The sequence below is a fragment of the Motacilla alba genome, chromosome 4A, assembly GCF_015832195.1.
Source record: "Motacilla alba alba isolate MOTALB_02 chromosome 4A, Motacilla_alba_V1.0_pri, whole genome shotgun sequence".
Lineage (NCBI taxonomy): Eukaryota > Metazoa > Chordata > Aves > Passeriformes > Motacillidae > Motacilla > Motacilla alba.
The window spans coordinates 10,037,230-10,057,105 of NC_052045.1; the positions used below are offsets into that span (position 1 = coordinate 10,037,230).

Here is a 19,876-nt window from a genome sequence, read left to right on the forward strand (position 1 = left end):
GTTAAAGCAAAACAGCTACAGAAAAGTTTCATGATTATCTTTAAATTATACATTTTTTTCTTCATAGATATAAAATTGGTAGGCAGAAAAGCCAACAGAAGTAATTTGAGTTCTTACTTTTACAGAAATTAGCACCAAGATCAATTGTTATCACAAGATGATTTTCTGCAACTAATCTTTCACAAGTATTTACACAATAGGTCTTTCAACTAAGGAAAATGAATGTAAACAAACTAGCTGTGGTGCTGAACAGAAAGCAAACACATACTGCTGTAAGACTTCAAACAAATAACAGAAAAAAAATAGGCACCTTGCATTTTGCAGAACAAACAAGACAACAGCATTCTGTGCAGCAACCCTTCGGTGTGAGCATTTGTATTGATTAAATGCAAGAAAATGCACTGGAGAATGTTTGAGTCTAGTCTGAGACTGTAAGCAGGCACTCTGCTTTAAATTTCTGTCAGTTCAGGGCTTTGGTTAGTGCTGTGATGCATATTTGGATATGCATTGTCAGACAGAGCCAGAACAGCTTACAAGCATAACGTTTAGGACTGAAGTTTTTTAAGAAAAATTCAATAACTACTACTTGACTGAATAACATATCTCAAACCTGTGATGGATTAACTTGGATGTAGAAGCAGAGGCATTCTCTTTTCTTGCCTTCCAAAAAGGCTCTAGAAAAAAGATTTTAAAAGTGCACCTGAAAATAGTTTCACAACAGCTCCCTAATCAGATCAATAAATAAGTTTTTGATTTTCAGTAGCTGAGTTCTAGATCTAGAAAGGCATAGCATGGCTTCAGGCCTGGAAAGGCTCAAAGGGCTCCACAGAAATGCTAGACAAGCTCTAAGGAAAAGCTCTAAAAGGCTTCCAAACTACTCCAGGAGAAAGATCCAGGGGCTCTCTAGCCATGCTCGAGAAGCCATGGACTCCCCTGCTCCATAAGCTGTAGATCTAGAAAGGCTGCATATCTTGAAAAGTCCTAGATGGCTTCAGAATGACCCTCAACATCTCTTAGTGAGGTCCTAAATGTTTGGATCTCAGGCTTCCAGCAGCTTCTAGACCCAGAAAGCTAAAGGAATCCCTAGCAAGTACTAGGTCTAGAAATGTCCTTTTAAATCTCTTCCTTGTTCCTTCAAACCAAATAAAAAAAAAATGAAGCAAATAGCATAAATCCTTATGGCTGACTGAAAGCATACAAAAATAATTTTACAATGGAATTAGTTCCTTAGGACTAGACTACTTATACAAGTGTCAACCATTTGAACTCTTCTGATTCCCTAAATTTTTGGCACACCTTTCATGAGCCACCCAACAGACTTATAGCTCAGGGCAGCAATAGCAAAAATCATGTTGTTTTTATTGTTACTATTGCTATGGACAAAGAATTTTTATTCTGAAGTGGCAAGAAAAAAGGAATAAAGATGTAGTACATATGGATGGAGGACCTAAAGGGTTTTATATCATCTCATGACTTTGCCTGGTTCTCACTGGAGACAACTACACACTGTTCAGTTTCCCATTTTGCTTTGAGCAGTTGATTGAATGGCTATTGAGTGATGTTCAGACATTTATGATTTCCTGCAATGTGACCTACATCGCTAAACTTCGTAAATTTATTCTCCGAGGCAGTGTATCATTTTGCATGCCATACTCGTCCCAAAGGAAGCTATCAGCAGGAGATGAGGCCCAGTTTATTAAAGCTGAATGTCCTTCAGACATTTTTAACTAATTTGTTTGTAAATGTGCTATTGTCAGAGCAACATACTGTATAAAACAGTGCTCTCTATCATTCTGTTTGTAGCTCTCTGTGACCTGAACCCCATAATAAAAAGCTTTAAGAACACCCTCTGTGTGGCACACTACAAATGGATAGAACCCATTTCTGTCCTGACATTTGCAATTTTTTTCCCTCCATTGACACAGTGTCTTTTCATAATTTTTTTGTTGGCACAGCCAATGGTAGAAAAGATGCTGCAGCAAACAAGGTATCATGGAGAGGTGAAATCAGGCATTCTTAGCTGTCACTGCCCAGGCTGCAGCTCCTGCCATGGTTCTTACTCTGACCAAGCCAATGCAAGAACTTCTATCCCTGCAGTGTGTGACATCTCTGCAGGACAGACCACCTCTGGTGCCTGCTGCCCTCAAACTCCAGACTTGTGACAACCCATTTGGTTGTTGCTCCCCTGGCCCCCTCCCTAAAAAAAAAAAAAACCGGCTGTGCAACATTTCCAAATGGCCAAACCAGAATACAGTGTGCAATCTGAAAGGTTTGGAACAGAGGCAGTAAAGACAGCTCCACACAGAGCTCAGTCATTATTATTATTCACTTCATAACACAAAAAACCTGTTACATCTGTGGGAGGTCCTTTGGCCCATAAATATGTGAAGGACTGCTTGGTGAGAGGAGGAAAGCAACATGCACACAGTTCCAGTCCTGACAATTTTGAAAAACATGGCTAAAGTAGGAATTGCCTCCATCAAAATAGCTGTTTCTTAAATCACAGGCAAACCTTGCTCGTGGATGTGGATGAATCACTGGGTTAAAACAAAAGGAGGGACATTGCCTGCTTGGCTTGGCTCTGCATGTTCCCTTTAACACCCACCTTCTCTTCTCAGCAGACTGACTTGGGGCTTGGAGCCCAGGATGGCAGGGCCCAGCTTTCACTATCTGATTAGTTATGGTAGCTCTGCAGTGCAGGGAGAAACCACGTACACCTGCATGTACACAGATACCGTTGTATATACATTTATAGATAATAGATTAGGTATCGTATCTCCCTCATGCTTACATTTTGTCCATTATGTCTCTGCAACAGATAAAAAAAGACAGATGTAGTAACCAATGTTATCTCAACACATTGCAGACTCCCACCAGTCTGACAAAGTTGTACTGAACATTTTCTGCAGTTCAATTCAACACAGTGGAGATAATAATTTTCTGCCAAAAATAGCTGATCCACTTTACTCCATCGTACTGAAACCATATTTAGATAAGAGAGATAATCAAAGGCTACCTGCACATATGGAATAAAAGGTGGAGCTTTGAGAGAAGTTGGTTGCTCGTGAAAGACTGACAGGAGAGCCCAAAATAAGAGAGGCTTCTCATCTGGGAACTCATTCCCCAGATGGCTAAGACAGAGTCAGGAGTTTGTGGAGCTGGGCAGTGTGACACGGGTGGTGGGTGAGCTGGAGAAAGTCTGGGGGTGGCAAGGCAGCTTGGATGAGCTGGCGGATGGTTACGTGCAAGGGCTTTGTGCACGTACAGGCAGTGTTTGGTGAGTGTGGAGGTTTTTTCTAGTTGGAAGGATGCATCTGAGAGCACCTGGACACAGGGCTGAGCTGCTTCCTTCTCACCAGCCATCCAAATCTTACAGAGGATTTTTCCTTCTTGCAGTAACAAATTTTTGAAAAAAGAATTAAAACCTGTGTCTGTGTAGCAGGAAGTAAGAGGGAAGTCATGAGCAGAGGTCTTCTTCACTTCCCCATCAGGTGTCTAATACTGCCTCAACAATCAAAGGACAGGATGCAATCGCTGGAAGAGTTCATTAAAATGTACATAGTCTTTTACTCAGTCATAATGGATTATTTATGGCAGATAATTGAAATAAATTGCTGTTTTGCAGGTGCTCAATACAAACAGAATATTTGGGCTTTAAGGGAGAAATTGCAGTATGACTTCATCGGATGCTATCTTGTGTCTATGACTAATTTCAAATTCAGTGATAGAATAATTTGATTGGAATATAAATTAGTTCTGAAGAAACCAGCCTGCTTTCTGTTTGATATTCAAAAAAATTACACTGTACACCTACAAGTTTGATTTATGAGCTCTCGACTTTTTTTCACCTGAGATTCTAATCCTATGAGCCTCTTTTCTCTCAGCTTCTGTTGAAAAGAGGCTACTTAGCTGATCTTATACCCCTGGGAAAATATATTTGCCCTTATACCTGAAGATCCTTTTTTAGAAAGGCTTTTAGCTTGGTTTTGCTTCGAAGTATGGATGCTAATGACTGCTTGCTCCTGCATATGCCATTATGGCTGGAACAATTTTGTATAGACTTACAGTTTCCAAAGAGTAACAATTAATTGGAGGGACATCTCATTTTTGAAAAGATCTGAAAATGCCTCAGTGAAGACCTGGTCTGGTCTACTTCTCAGAAGCACGTACTTTCTTGTGAGATACAGTTGCTCCTTACTGCACACTCACCTCTCACTACCCTTTCAATTAAGCTTGGCGAAGTCCTGGCTCCACTGAAGTCAGTGGCAAAACAGTTGCTGACTTTGCTGGGGCCACGACTTCCACTCCAGCAAAGCCAGAGAAGAAAGAACATGAAATTAAGCAGTAGAGTAAAAAGAACCAGAGAACAAGATGATTTATTTTGGAAAAAAAATAACAGCTTTGTGAGCTCCTTCATCCAGCAAGACCCAGAAAAAAGAATAGAGCTCTTTTCTAAAAAGCAAAAAGCTCTGAAAGTCTTCTATAAGGGAAGACCACAAATAAAATAAAGGGGTCTATAAATTGTAATTTCTGCTTTTGTGTGCTTTTGTTCAGCAATTTGGAATATTTATGCTGCACTAATTGCTCACAGCTAGAATAATATATCAAAAGACACAGGTAGAGGACTAAAAGGAAAGGAAGAACAGGAGTAGTTCTGCAATACTTTGCTACAGCGAAAACACAGTTGTCCCTTTCTGATGGCACAATTAGAATATTGTGCATCTAATGTTAAAAGATGCCTTTTCTTCTTTCTGCTTTTACAAGAATGCACTTTATAATGTTGAGTACATAGAGAAATAGCTAAAGGAATAGGGTGTGTTCTGACCTACAATACTAATTAATTAATCAGCCCCATGTAATCTTGCAGTTGCTCTGCAGTACTCTACTCTCAACCTGGCTTAGAAGTACTTCAGCCTAGAATCAATTTGGTTTTTTGCTGGCAGCTTTCTTCCCCTGTTCTCACCCGGTCACCAGATCATATTTTTGTCTTTCACATTTTTCTTTCCTTCCTCCAAACATACCCAGTAAAAGTTCTGTTCAGGCTGTGCTTGCTCCGATGAGCAGACCCTCATTGCTGCTTTCAAGCGAGGTCACCATGTCCTGGGAGCTTTTTGTTCTGCTCAAAAGGCTTCCACAATGCCACTGAAGCATATTGTGCCTGTGCAGATGCTGCTGGGGAGAGCCTGCAGCACTTGTGACTGCGGGAGCAATGTCAGCGTTTGCATTTTTGAGATATCTAATACATTTTCAAGCAATTCTGCTCATCTTCACTCCTGCTTCCCGGCAGTCTGTCTCGCTTCACTATTTCAAGTAGGTCATCAACAGCATCACTTATTACCCTCTCCCCTCTTCTCCATCATTCAAAGCAGGCTGTCCAGGACACAACATTCCTGCCACACATGGGTCTCCTTTAAACCCTGTTCTAGAAATCTGCCTTTTAATTTGACCTGTGCAAGCAAATTGCCTACGTAAGTAACACTGTCACATTTTTATAAGGGAGCAAAACATTTTGCAGTGTCACTGAAGTTTATGTGAGGCAACACAATATAGATGGTTCCCTCATGTGGAGAACTGCTGAACAAAGGCTGATGAAGTGCAAATGTCAAGAAAAAGTCTTCAAACCAGACCTTTCATTTTGGAACACAGCAGTGACAGTTATTAACACCATCAATCAGGTCGGAGCTATTGCTTTGGCACAGACTCGTGCCTAGTGGGACTGACATAAGCATGAGAACAAGACCATGGTTACAGGCAAAGAAAAAGCTCTTGGGATTCATTTTCTGTTGACTTGCAAATGTTTGGTCTCTGTATTTGCAGTGACTATGCTCAAGATTGGTTTAAACAGCTCCCAAATAATACCTGCAGCCACTCACACAGATATAAATGACTTGTGGTTTGGAGCAGTGGAAATTCAGCCCACATATTTCTCATGGGAGGAAAGATACAGGATGAAATTGCAAGATGGTAGAAATATCTGCTAATTCTCTCCTCAGCTTTCACTGTAGCATTGGAGGCAGAACAGCAAAGCTTATCACTCAAGATGAGCTGTAGTGTTTTTACTTTCACACAAAAACTCCCACAACGTCAATATAACTTCCAAGAACACTGGATCTGATGAAGTCTGGTTTCCTAAGGACTTCTGTCGCATGGCTGACTGACTTGGGAGTTTAATAAGATCCAAGCGCGAAATGAAGTTTTCCTGTGAATGGGGCATTTATTACATCCTGAGTAGAATCTCTGGAGTTTAATAAAAGAAAGCTTATGCTGCAATATTTCCTTTTGAAAGGGCACTTTAGGTTTCTGTCCTCCAGCTGGATTAATATTTTTTATGGAACATGTAGGAATTTAATTGCTTTGAAGGTGGGTGTTTCTCAAGAAATTTGTTTGAAATTGGCCCAAGCTTTTAATTTACTGTGAGGAAGAAGAATACTGACAGACAGACAGACAGACACATACCCACACAATGTGCTCTCAGTTGCTATCAATAAACTAGCTAAAAAATATCAGCGTACCCTAGGGATGTGCAAACAAGAAGAGAGTGTGTACATGTGAGATAAAAAACAATCTAGAGAGGCCTCCCGTCTAGACAAGGATCCAGCCCAAAGCCATCAGGAGTGAAACTGAATGATGATCCCATCCCTTTTCTTTCTCCCTCTATCCAAGTCCCTTCCCTTGGCACTCCTGTTGTGGCTCATGACCATGTAGGTGTCTGCTGAGCTCCTGGCATCAATAGTGACTGTTGAGCATATTCACATAGCTATTCACATGCATAGCTCTGAAGAGCCATTTTCTTTAGGTTTGCTCTATTAACTAATTGAAGAACACTGAAATGATCTGTGCAGAGAAGAAAAGTCATCCAAGTTCTGAACAGGCTGAAACAGTACTCAGAATGCTGGTGTACCATATAAACAGTTCAACAGAGTATCCCTTTCCTCCTAAATTCAGATTAAAATCCCCCCAGTGAAGTATGAGATCAAAGTAATTAGAGCTTGGTCATTTATTTGCCACAACATATAATCTTTTCAGCCCCATCTGTCCTTTCTTCCCCTGGTTATGAATGCAGAATATGATGCTTAAGGAGAAGGTGGTAAATAACAAACACGTAACGATTACCAAGAATAATACCATGAAAACTGATATTGGAACAAATGATTAAACTTTCCATAATCAACTCATTTATTAAAGTGAATACCTTAAAGCTGAAGCTTGTCATTTATGGTGGTGTTTGCAATAGACAGTTACTCTACATATTTACTCCAAGAGTACATTTTTGTACTTCAGTAAATTAAGAAATACTGATTTTGGGCAAGTTGTTGATTTTACTGTCAGAACAAATTTAGCTTTGAGAAATGATTTTATTAACCTATTTCATAAGTCTCTCTAAATACACAATTTGTGAGCAACCCACATTCTCTTGATTTAAATGCCATTTGTATCTTAGCCAAAAACTAATTTAAGTGGAGATGGGCCAAATGCATTTTTCATTTATGTTTATGCCATTCTGGAATAAACTCAGCAGTCTTGCAAGGATATACACTTGTTTCTAAGTGACAATATCATCCTGTTATATTCATTGATATAATTCCAGATTAACATGCTTGACTTCAAGGGTGTGTGATTATTTCATAGGCTTTTCTAGTTATCAGCAACAATTTTAGAAAAGATGATTGAGCAAATTTGATACGGTTACTTTTCAGAACATGCATTCTCAGTGTTTATTTCATGTCTATGATTTACTGTGTATGTGAAATACCTCAAAGGTGTGGACTTTGTGAAAAATTTCAATAAAGAGGTTTACTTAAACCCCCTCAAAACAAATCCTCCATACAAGAAATGCTTCCAAAGGCTTCATGTTGCAGTGTCCACATTGTGACTTCAGTTACTGGTGAAAAATATACAGAAAATTATATAGTATTGCTACCCTTAGAAAACGAAACTGGCCACTTTTTAGGGACATGTTTATAAGCCATGATTTGTTATGTTTTTAAGATATTTACTGTCATGCATTCACAATTTAACTGAAGACTATCTCAATTTAGGGGTAAGGCCATGTCTTAGTTTCCTAGAATACTGACAAAATTGAAAAATTTTGCAAAATGTGCAGCCATATTTTCAAAAAAAGGGTTTATTCCTGCTTCTATGAAAAGGAGACTGTACCCCAGATGAATGAAGAATGATTTGCTCTATGACATCTTTTTTCTTACCTATGACTTGGCAGAGGCACATCCTCCATGGCACTGAACTAGGTTGTAAGGCGAGCTAAATGAAACTTGTTTCTGGCAAGTAGTGCACCTAAGAAGAACTAGGATTTTAGGGCTATTTAAATCTACTTTACAAATTTAGCACATTTGATTTCAGCCCCAAATGTTTACTTTTAAAATTCAGTTTTAATTTAATAAATAAATAATTTTATTTCTAAATTTGCCAGACCCCCTGCTGAGACTTATTTGCTAAGGGGTAGTTGCATTTTTCAAAAGGAAATGAACACTATTATAACTCCCTATTTGAGATGCAGTGAGACATTTTCTTACTGAGCGAAATCAGCAAAAATTTCAACACAAATACACAGCACATATTACATTAGGCAAATAAAGCAATTATTTGTACAGCCTGAGAGTGCAGATCCAGAAGGAGAAGGCAGGGAGCAGACGCTGCACCTGGCACCCTTCCCTGACCTCAGAGATACCTAATCTGGTTATGGGTGCCCCAGGCAGTTGTTAGACGCATCCAAGAAGCGAGTGCGTGTGCTCCAGGCAGCTGTGGGCTCCATGAAGCACGGCTCCTGCCAGCTGGTGGGCAGCAGTGCAGCGGGAATGCTGCTGGCTGTCAGCTGCTGCTCAGCACCTGCAGGACAGGCTGGCTGCAAGGCGAGGGGCCAGAGCAAGAGCCAAGGTGCCCAGAAGCTGTATAATCTTAAAACCATTACCAGGCTAATTTAAGTTTGGGTTTAGCACAACCAAGCCAGTTGACCCTGTTCTGCTTTATATGGAATAATTACACATCAACTGGACCTGAGAGAATACAAAGCCTGTCTGTCTTAGAACAGAGAGCCTGAGGTTCCCCTCCCCACATTTGCAAACACATAGGGTCCACTGAAACACTAAACACACAAAAGCGAAAGAAGTTTCAGCTCCACATGAGGAAGAAGTTCTTTCTGTTGAGTGTGGCAGAGCACTGGAACACCTGCCCAGGAAGGTCGTGGACTCTCCCTCTCTGGAGACATCCAAACCCCTCTGGATGCATTCCTGTGTCACCTGCCCCAGGTGACCCTGCCTGGGCAGGGGGGTTGGACTGGGTGATCTCCAGAGGCCCCTTCCAACCGTAGGAATTCTGTGATTTGGTGACGTGTGAAATGGAACACAGACATTTCTTCCTGTTCTGATTCTAGTAAGAAAATCCCCGAGTACTTCTGTGACAGCAGCATTAGATCTCTTCATTTGACCCAGTGAAATTTCATAAGAACTAACCAAAATATTGACCCCACATTCTTCGGGCATGTGAATGCAAGACCAGAGTCATTTGCTATTACTCAAAATCTACTTAGAAACAAGCAACAAGCTCTTACCATTGTTATGCATTGAATTTTAACTGTGATTCTCCAGTTGTGAAGGACGGAGGAAAGGGCAGGGAGAAAATGAAATGAAAAATTAACCTGATCCTGGTTATTAGCTGACACAGTCCATAATAGCTTAGTATGTCACTTGAATGCCTCAAGATTTTTTCAAGTACAGCTTCTCCCCTGTTTTGAAGCTCATTAATTCAATTATTTCTTGGCAAAGGCCAAGTTCTTCCTTGTGCTGTCTGTAGGTATGGCTCACTGACTAGCCAAGAGTACCATTTACATTTCTCCATGATTATCCTTATTTCTTTTTATAGCATAAACTAAAGACGTGATAAGTTCTTTTATTCCTATTTCTTTTATTATTCCTATATTTTGGTCTTGACCTAAGAACTGAAAAGCATTTTGAGAAATTGAATCACCACAATATTGCTGTTGTGTAATTACTTATTCTAATAAATTACTCCTCCATGACTTAGAACAGATTTAGATGTAAACAGAGTATCTATTTTTTTCCATTTATTAGTTCAGGCAAATCAGTCTGAATGCTAGACTAAAGGAAAGCACTTTAAACTTCTGATTACCTTCTGAGAAAATCTATCTAAGAGTAGTAACCAACTTTTTAAAGCAGTTTGTATTCTTTACATAAGAATCTATATATATTCTCTATATATTCACAAGCCATCTCCTGGGAAAAAAATTAAGTGTGGTTTTACATTTATACACCTTAAAATGATCATGTGAGTGGAGGAACTACTCCATACTGTGCCATTCAGAATTATCTGACTCATCCAGCATATTCGATACACAATCTTGGTACAAGAAAGTAAGTGATCTGTCTCTACAATGTGTATCAAAGTGACAACACATAAAAAAGAGGTGTCTACCTGAGTGATGTCCATCCCAGAGTCACAGCTCAATGGCTGGGTTGATGTGAGGCCATTTGAACCTATTATTGTTGTGATCACACCATTCTCATCAATTTTCCGTATCATCGTACCATCAACAAAGTAAATAAATCCGTGCTTATCTACAGTGATACCTGGATGAAGAGAAGGGTAAAAAGAGTGTTAGTGCTGGCATTATCTTGTCTAAAAAATATCAGCTTAAAATGTTTCCTCTCTTCTTAGACTACAAAAATCTGCCAATTTAAATACGTATGATTTTTTTCCCCCATCCATTACTATTTGAGGCTTATACAAACTGTATATGGAAAATTCACACCCATCTATCAGATTAACTTTGACTTAAAGAGAAAGAAGGAAGATGTGAGGATGAAACAATAGAAAACACAGAACGACGTTCTTCAGCAACTTAATATCTATCACAAAGTGGGCAATATTAGCTTTTCTAAAAACTTATCTTACAGTTGATTTGTCTTCATTTTCATTTCACTTTCTTCTTATGCACAGGCAATTTTAAAATTGCTGTACTGTCTGAATGATGAGAGTGTCTGAGCAAGGAAGAAGAATCCAGAGAAGGCCCAAGAGACCTGTTCTGATAGGGGCTGTACGTACAAGTGGTGCAGACCAGGCTCTGCTCAGCAGGCAGAAGGAGCAGCTGTGCTGCAGGATGGATCAGAGTGCAGTGCTGCCCAAAATGATGGTCCTGCACTGGAACCAGGCTCATGACAGTTGTGGTCACGAGCTGGGGCAGTTCTCCCATTCCTGGATCTGCAACAGCTCCTGCAGCACTGCACTGCACGGGAGGGATGGAACTCAAATGCTGGGGCTCTGCATGGAAAAGGTCATGGTCCTCTGCATTTCAGTGGGAAAACTGAGGAATGGAAGGTTTGCTGTCTCCCACCAGCAGCTTATGCCACAATTCATGCCCAGCCTTGTTCCGCCCCAGTCTAACAGCTCCCCTGCAGTTCTTCCTGCATTCAATTTGAACTGTAAGTAAGATCTTATTTCCTTCAAATATTGAAAATATAACCAGAAGAGCACTTCTATTCATGTTAGACTTGTGAAATCCTTTCTACCAAAACTGCTCAATTTCTTGCTTTAAACTACTTCCTAATTTCCCATTTAAAGTTGCATAACTTTGCAATTACAGCAGCTGCTGTGCACAGCCAAGCTATTTTAATAATGAATTTATGTTCTGCTCCACAGAAATGAAAGGCAGAGGACTTGAACAGATGGTCTGGACAGTGGCTTATATGGTTCTTGATTTTTGTCCCCTGCATTTAGCACAACTGAAGGCTGTATGTACTCTAAGTTCACAAAATACTTGTCTGCAGGCCAGTTTAGGATCTAACACAGCAATTCCACATGCCAATAAAAAAGAAAAATAACCTCAAACTGAATTTCCTCAGCTTCCAACCCCAACTCCTTATACTTAAGGTTTTTGTTTTTTTTTTTATTTAATATATAGGAGCAGTTACAGCTGGAAGAAAGGGAGATTAAGCAGTCTGGGGGGAAAAGGCAAGACCAGGAAACCCTTATGCAGAACATGCATCTCCCACGGGGCTGGGAAGAGATGGTGGCGTCTCCAAGCTCATAAACATATCTTTACCTGGCAGCTGGAAATGCCTGGGGATTGAGCTGGAGTTGCACACATAACGGAGTGTAATATGCCTTCTCTTGCAATGTTAATATCCGGGGGCAGGCTCCCAAGACAAATTGCCCATGACTGGTTCTGAGGTGCCTCTTCACCACAGGTGATGCTCAGGCACCTTGCAAAGGTCTGAGGGTATGATCACAATGTTCTGAGGGTATCATCACGTAAAAAATCCAAAAGCCACAGCAGTTAACTTTAGTGTGCAACACTCCCTACTGCACCCAGCTTTTAGGTTATCAGCACAGTGTTGGGAGTTGAAACTAATTCTTTAAATTACCAATGTAATGTATCCATCTGGCTGTGAAGTGGCCTTTGAGGAGGGTATTCACCATCCTGTCACTTCCTCCATCTAGGACAAAAAGTGCCGATGGACTGCTGAGTGCCCAAGGTACAGGGCTAGGCTGCATCTCCTCATTATGTGACATGGCTGAAGGTTCTGCGGGACAGATGTCACCTGGGGAACTGAAATCATCTGGTGGGGGCTGGATGGGTCAGCTGGTTGAAACTGGAAGGTTATAAAAAGGCTGAAAGAAGAGCAGACCGTCTCAGAGCCTGACTCCCTGCCAGCCTGCGAGCTCATAAATCGTGACTCCTTGGTACTGGCTCCCTTAGAGGATCTTCAGTCTCTAATTAGAAAGTAACTGTACCTTTGGAAACTCCAGAATGACTGGCAAGCTCCTGGCTGTCATCTACTCCTGAGAAGTCCAAACCTAAAAGGCTGAAGGTGACCTGAGGTAAAGAGTGAGTCTGAGAAGCAAAGAGGTTTGTTTTGGTGTCAGGGTGACATGTGTGCTCCAGCTTTGGGAAGGGATGAGCTCTATCTCACTGATTCTGCATCATGTAGCGACATTAGCTGGAATCTGATTTGCTTTCCAGTGTGGTTCACAAGCTGAAATGAGAAACCTGATGTGGGTGGGAAGGGCAGCACATGGGCTGTGTCTGAGCCTGCCTTTGCAGAGGGGAGGTGCTGCACGGTAAGCGAGGAGCTTTGCTTCTCAGCTGGATCAGAGCCACACCACAGACAGCACAAGGCCAGGATCTGTCACTAGGGCAAGCGCATCTTCTGTTTTGCGCAATTTGCCTGAGAACAGATGGCTGTGTTGGCTGCAAACCATCCATTATATAAAAATCAAAAATTATGCTGCAATGAAATAAAGCTACTCAGCTGTGTTGTTGAATGGATTTCAAACTCTGACTATGTAAGAAAACCAAGGATCTTTTAATGTTTCTAGTGTTTCTAACTCTCCAGCCACTGCAGAAAAGCAACCTGCCTGCAAGGGAAGGACACATGCCAGTGCAATGGCATGAATAAGCCCATGTCTTCAGTATTTGCACTAAATGCCTGGTACTTCCTAATAAGCCAGTTTCTTCAAGTACCAGTGACTGTATAGATGTTCAGCAACAACCTACTGCTTCCAGAGCTTATGACTCTACAGTAAAACAACACAACTTTACCTACTTGAAAAAATTACTTATGCATTTAAGTCTTGTTGACAAATACCCTACATAAAGCATCCATTGGAAAACAATACAGATTTGTGGCTAAACTGTCCCAATTTATTCATTAGAGTTGGATTCATTAATGCTCCTGTCACATCTTACATGATGCTACATATAATCTGTACTCCAAGAGCTTATTTTAATCCTTTTCTGACGTACAGTGTAATGCAGAATCAAATCACACACAGCACAGCAATTGTGCTTTAATCACCAAGGAACTGGGGGAGGAAACATGCACATGCTGAGGGTAATGAATTGCACTTGAGTGCAAGTGGGAGCACTGCACACCCCATGAATGAGTAAGAAAGGTTTCTTTTTTCCAGAGAAGGAGATGTGGTTTGTATCAGGCTCTGGGTCTGATTCTGTTTTTTTTTTTTAAGGAACTGTAACACTAAATTCTATGCCCAAATGATGACATCTTTGGGCACTAAAGGGACCTATGACCTATTGCACATATGACAGACGTAACCTGCTTACATACACATTGCTCATTAAAAACTGATGGCTGGGTAAGGACAAAATAAATCTGTGCCAGGATTTAGTCTCGTTGTTTGACTCAGAGCTGAGTATCAGTCTTGCTGAGTGACATGCTCGTGCTGCAGGACTGGTTTTGGTCATATTTTAGTTGCTGGGAATGTCCTACATAGGGCTGAATTTTGTACCTGAACGTGAAACAGTATTTTTTATGAAGATCTATCTACAATGGATTTACATGAAGACATTTTGGAGCAATATTTATTACACTCAGAGGTCTTTTAATCAGTACCATTTGAATTCTGTTAACTAACATTAAAAATTAACTGCCAGTAATGCTGTCAGATGTGGTGACTAAGTATTATTACTAGAAGGACTATGCAGAAAGTTTTCCTTTTTATAACTGTTTTCTCCCACAAATAATAATTAGGACAGGAGCTGGGTACATCCATGATGAACACAGAGGGATGACTATAACCTCTCCTGTTAATTGCTTTCCATAGTAGTGTTGGTTAAAGGGTTATTTCCCTTGACAGCTCTGCCTTAGTGCACATACATACACCATTATAAATACAAATAGCATTCAGAAAGCAAACTGATTGCTTTTTGTGTAGTTATCATAGGTATAAATTCAAAATTCATATGATCATTCAGTCTAGAAATTTTGGCATTTAAAGAGTTAACCTTATAGTGCTAAACATATGAATTAAAAGTAATATAGTAAATACCCTATTAAGATATTTTCTTTTTTACCCTGTATCATATCCCACACTTGCATTCTAAGAGAAGCTTTTTTTGGGAACAAATAATTTTCAAACATGTCAATAAAAAGCAGCTAGAACTATGCGTTGCCCACTTGTAGAAATTCCACTTTACACTCTTTGCACAGCTGAAAAGTTACAAATGAGCATTCTATGTTGAAAACTTCTAATTAAACTTCTGAAGAATTTTTAAAACAACATCTACAGCTACTGGTGAGGATGGATAAAAGAGAATGCCACCTTCTGCTGAAGAACAACTGTATTTAGAAGGAACTTGCGATTCTCATAAAACTTTTAATAGGAAGAAGTGAATCAAATTGGTTAATTACCATTTTATGGTGCTAAAAGGGCAAATTGCATGCCATCCATTTCTAAACTTCTAAATGTCTTTGGTGCTTTTAATTAAAGCTGCCATCCAGGAACTAAAGCAATTTTATGCAATTAGTTATTTATAGGTTACCATAATACACCACTCAAAATATGATTCAAGTGATTTGCAGTCTGTTGCCTTGTGATCTTTGTCATCTTTACTTCCTTACTGTCTCAGCATTAGCTGCAAAATATTCAGTAGTTCTTTGTCAGTTGGAACACGACTTCAGTACTTGCACTTGAGTGCTGTTCTCTTTAGAGGCAGATCAGTAGACTTGGAGCAAACAGAGTTTTTAACTACTGACTGTGAATGAAAATGTTCAGCTTCCAGCCTGAGACATGATGACTGGGGTCATCCTGCTGACATGGGTGAATAGAAAAGTGAATGATTTATGAATTCAGATGAATGTTGGATGAAATTTAGGAAAAACCTGTTATCCAAAAAATTTACAATGTTCTACAAGTTTCCCATACTTTGGAAATCATAGGTGGCTAAGGCTACTGAAAAGAAAAATAAGGAATAAATTTAAATGAATAAAAAATGGCATGATATTTTTTTTGTTGCAGATTTTATGATGCATATATGACAATGACTTGAGGCTGCAAATTACTTTGGCTTGTCTATTTCTAACTTTATATACTACTAATGAAAAATCTCACCCCATTCTACTTTCCTTTTAGAATTGTATGAAAAGGTTAAAAGGTCTTAGGAATTTACAGAATAGCAAAGATTGCTGGAAAAATAGCATTAATCATTACCTTTGGCAAGTGTGTCTGTGGTCACAAAAGGCTATAATAGGAATTTGGTTGTGCATCCTACTGAAAGTAAAAGGAATCTTCCAGCTGAACAGGAGCAGTCCTAAATGGGTACTGCCATTTGACAAGAGTAAAGGTTTAGTTTGAGCAGCTCTTTCTCTTTATTTACTTTAGAATGTATTGCTGAGGATGAGGAGCAATAAGACTGATTATTTCAGGATACAAGCTACTGGGATGAACACATCTTCAAAACCATGATTTTTTAAAGCAGTATTTCCTTAGTAAAGTAATTGCAAGCAAAACAGATAAAACTACACTGCAGAACTGATTTTTAAATTATGCTTAATTTGTGTTTTTATCTCACGGCCACTGGTCTGAGTGAAAAAGTTCTTTGCTACAGCTGTGGATAAGGTATTTTTGTGCATTGGATTTAGAACTTACTCCAACCTTCTCCATTCCCCTGGTGCTTTCTTTGAGGTCACTGCACCTGCAGTGAGGTCACTGCAGTGCATCCAAGTACTCTGTACTCAGTGTGCAGTCAAATTTGTCAAGGCAGTGACATGGCTTGCACAGACAGTGTGTGCACCTAGTTCTAGACGCTGGTCTGAACCCAGGAATCAAAAAGCAGACACTGCAGGACCTTAAATGTTTACATCTTTAAATTTAGTCCTTGGCTTTCCAAAAGGTGTAAATCACCCTGATGTTTAGGGTGGCATCACTGGAGGCACCTACTGTTTTCACAGAAGTTACACAGCTTGCATTTCCAGCAGAGCTGTCCTGTGTGAGTGCTGCTCACAGACACAAATAATGGAAATCGGATGTTATTTGGACACTTTTCTCACCCTGCTGCCTGGGAGACACTGGAGCTCAGCAAGAATGTGGTAACCTGATTGTCTCAAACTCTCACTGCCTCTGTCAATTATGCTTAGAAAGTCAAATCTATTTACAGGTCTAAAGCCCACTGATTTCAGAAGGGCAGGGTAGGTAAGTGTTTAATGGTGTTGATTCAGGATCTGGCTTTGCACAAGCCCCAAGTATTTCCACTCATTTTAGTGCCTTTCACTGCTCCAATACTCGATGACTAATCTAGTTAAAATCAGAACATGATCCTCAAGTACCTTATCATAAATACTAATCAGATTGTTTAAAAGATAATGCTGGCAACTCGATGTGCCATAAATTATTTCTATTAAAAAAATCTCCAAACCCACCAAACAGAATTCCCCACCCCAAAATTAAAATCTGTTACTTGGTAAAGTTCAAGTGATTGGAATTCAGTCAATGATTAATATCTTGTGTAGTTACTTCTTCATTTTCAATATCTTCTTGTGTAATAAATGTGTTCAGCTTGTCACAGATCTTATTTTATGTCCCCACCTTGTATCATTTCACATTCTGCTTAAGTACTTGGTCATCTATTACATGACTCATTAGTCTGAGATCTCTACAGAATTAAAGAAAGTTGCAGTAAAAATAATATATTGAAGTTCAAATTTCAACTACATCAGCCATGCATGTTTAAAAGCATCTTTCAAAGTCAGCTCAACATACAATAGTGCAAGATTAATTTTCACTAAGCCCCATCTCCAGTCCTTCACAGAGAATTGAGAATAGACTGAACAAAGCTACATGTGTTTGCTACCTGTAAAATGAAACTTGTGGAAAGATGAAATCAGAATTGATTAGTGTTACTTCATGATATTTCCCTGTCTGGCATTTAATTCCTGGTCACTAGGCAAAGGCAGTCTTGCCAAATAAAGATAATGAGAAAATAAACATTGATGAAAGAAATAATGAAATAACAATGTAGGACTCTCCTCAAACCTCCCTGCATGTTCAAGGAACTAGAAAAATGGGTATGAGTTCAGGAAAGTTAAAACACTTTTCAAAGCAACTTTCATCCAGAAAAGTAAGAAAAAAAGAGAATTTGAATTTCCACATATCAACATAGCTTTGAGGATGTTACCAAACAGGATTAAGTTTCACAAGTGTTACACAGTAGATATTTCATATCAATTTTGCAAATGGAAAAACAGAGTCCTCTAGATAACCTCTTATATGCTTATACAAGCAGCTAGTAGCAAAAATTAGAGTCCAACTTTTAAGATATAACTAATCAAGGTCAATCAACTAAATAGAGTCCTTTTTCACATACTATCTTTCTATCAAGTATGGGGGAAAATAATTTTTCATTTATAATGGGAAAAAGGAATACTCAGGACAAAAAAAAAGAAGGCAAGCAAAGTATAAAAGCTAGCAATATTCCTGTATCAGCTTAAGAAATCAATACAAATTATTAATTGAATAATGTAAGTGATTATATTTAATAACTTGGCAATTAGTCTGTCTGGGACCTATTGTTGCACAGTAAAAATCTCAGAGGTATAAAACCAGAAACAATTCATTTATTTCTCTGGTCAAATGCTATATAACACTATGTGTCTATGTGTCCAAGGATTTTTAAACATGGTTAAGAAGTTTTTGTCAAAATATCCTGCTTCCTACAGAAAACAGTTTTCTTTATACTGTTGGAATGTAATTTCAATAGAAATATGACATCTTCTGACTTGACAAATATTTCAAGAACAAGCAAAATAAGCGATCCAAAAGAATCTCTAAAACGGCAAAGTTTGGGAGACATCTCTGTTTCTTAACAAAGATCTTTGGGTACCAGGCACACACTTCCTTCTACTTTCCAGGGTTTTCAAACTCTTACAGCTCAGGGGAAAACAAGGACCTGTAGCCACTTGGCTGTCACAGTGCTCCACTGATCGCACTGCTGGGGACCACGAGCTGATGCTGCATTTTGTTAGAGCCTGCACAAAAAGGGCATGTGGCTGGTCCAGACTTACTTGATATTAAAATAAAAACCTAACAAATTGGAACATTTCAAACTGATGTTATTTAGAGGAGATGCAGAAATCTAAAGCACCTGGGAGTCATTGCCTGAATTGGCTAATAGAAGAGTTATTGTCTGCTCACAATTTCCTTTTAATAATAGCTGGCTCTCCGAGAACTCCTGACTCGAGTTTTTATTCCTCCTCATTTCTTTATGACTAGAACGTTCTATTAAGGAAGTAAGTATGAGTATCTTTAAAGTAAACAGTGTATCACAACATCTTCATCAACATATTTTCCCACTAAGAAAATAAGATAGAACAACTGATTGTATTGTAATTGGATATAATCAATTGTAATCAGAAATAAAACATTGATCACTTTCACAGAATCACACTTTCCTGATAAAGGATCTGAAAACTTTTGTTTTCTACTATTTTTAGAAGTGATTCATTATATTAATTAGCTGCCTGAAGATTAACATTTATTTGTACTTACCTCACACTTACCTTCTATCATTAAAGACATGCTAAAGTCACTCTATAATTACTATGTGTCTCTTGCTAAACCTTAAACCAGGATTATTTGCTTGTTTTAGAGGTATTTCTGCCTGGATGTACATTCTAATTTCCTACTGATGTACAGCCTTCCTTTATTAGCTCATGAAAAATAATCAAAGCCCTTCCTTTGAGCCAGCTGCGAGCAGGCGCGGGGGAGCGCAGCACAGCCCACGCAGGGCTCTGCCTTGGGAGCTGCTGAGTACCCTTTGTTCCAGGGATTTCAGTGGGAGCTGAGGGTGATCAGCTGCTTTAGAGCACCAAATCCAGAGACTTTATCACAGTTCTAGTGCACACTGCAAGGGGATTAATCGTGGCTTTGGTGGGGATTCAAGGCTTCACACGCATTTTGCCTGTGACAATACTGGATGTACTCTGACAGGGAGGCTGCAGTAAAATGCTTATTTCATGTGCAGCAGGGGAGATGCTCATCTTTTGCAAAGTGTGTTAATAAGAAAGGACAAACTAGAGCTCCAAATAAACTCGATTTTGCTGGCTGATTT

At 39.4% G+C, this 19,876-nt stretch overlaps 1 protein-coding gene across 11 annotated transcripts in view; it reads right to left on the bottom strand.

Annotated features, from left to right (window-relative positions):
* TENM1 (teneurin transmembrane protein 1) overlaps nt 1-19,876 on the bottom strand; it is a 796,581-nt gene that overhangs the window by 40,718 nt on the left and 735,987 nt on the right. For all 11 annotated transcript variants that reach the window (XM_038164627.1, XM_038164626.1, XM_038164635.1 and 8 more), the window contains one exon: nt 10,447-10,601. In XM_038164627.1, coding sequence (XP_038020555.1) covers nt 10,447-10,601 — 155 coding nt within the window. The remainder of the gene's footprint in view (nt 1-10,446; nt 10,602-19,876) is intronic.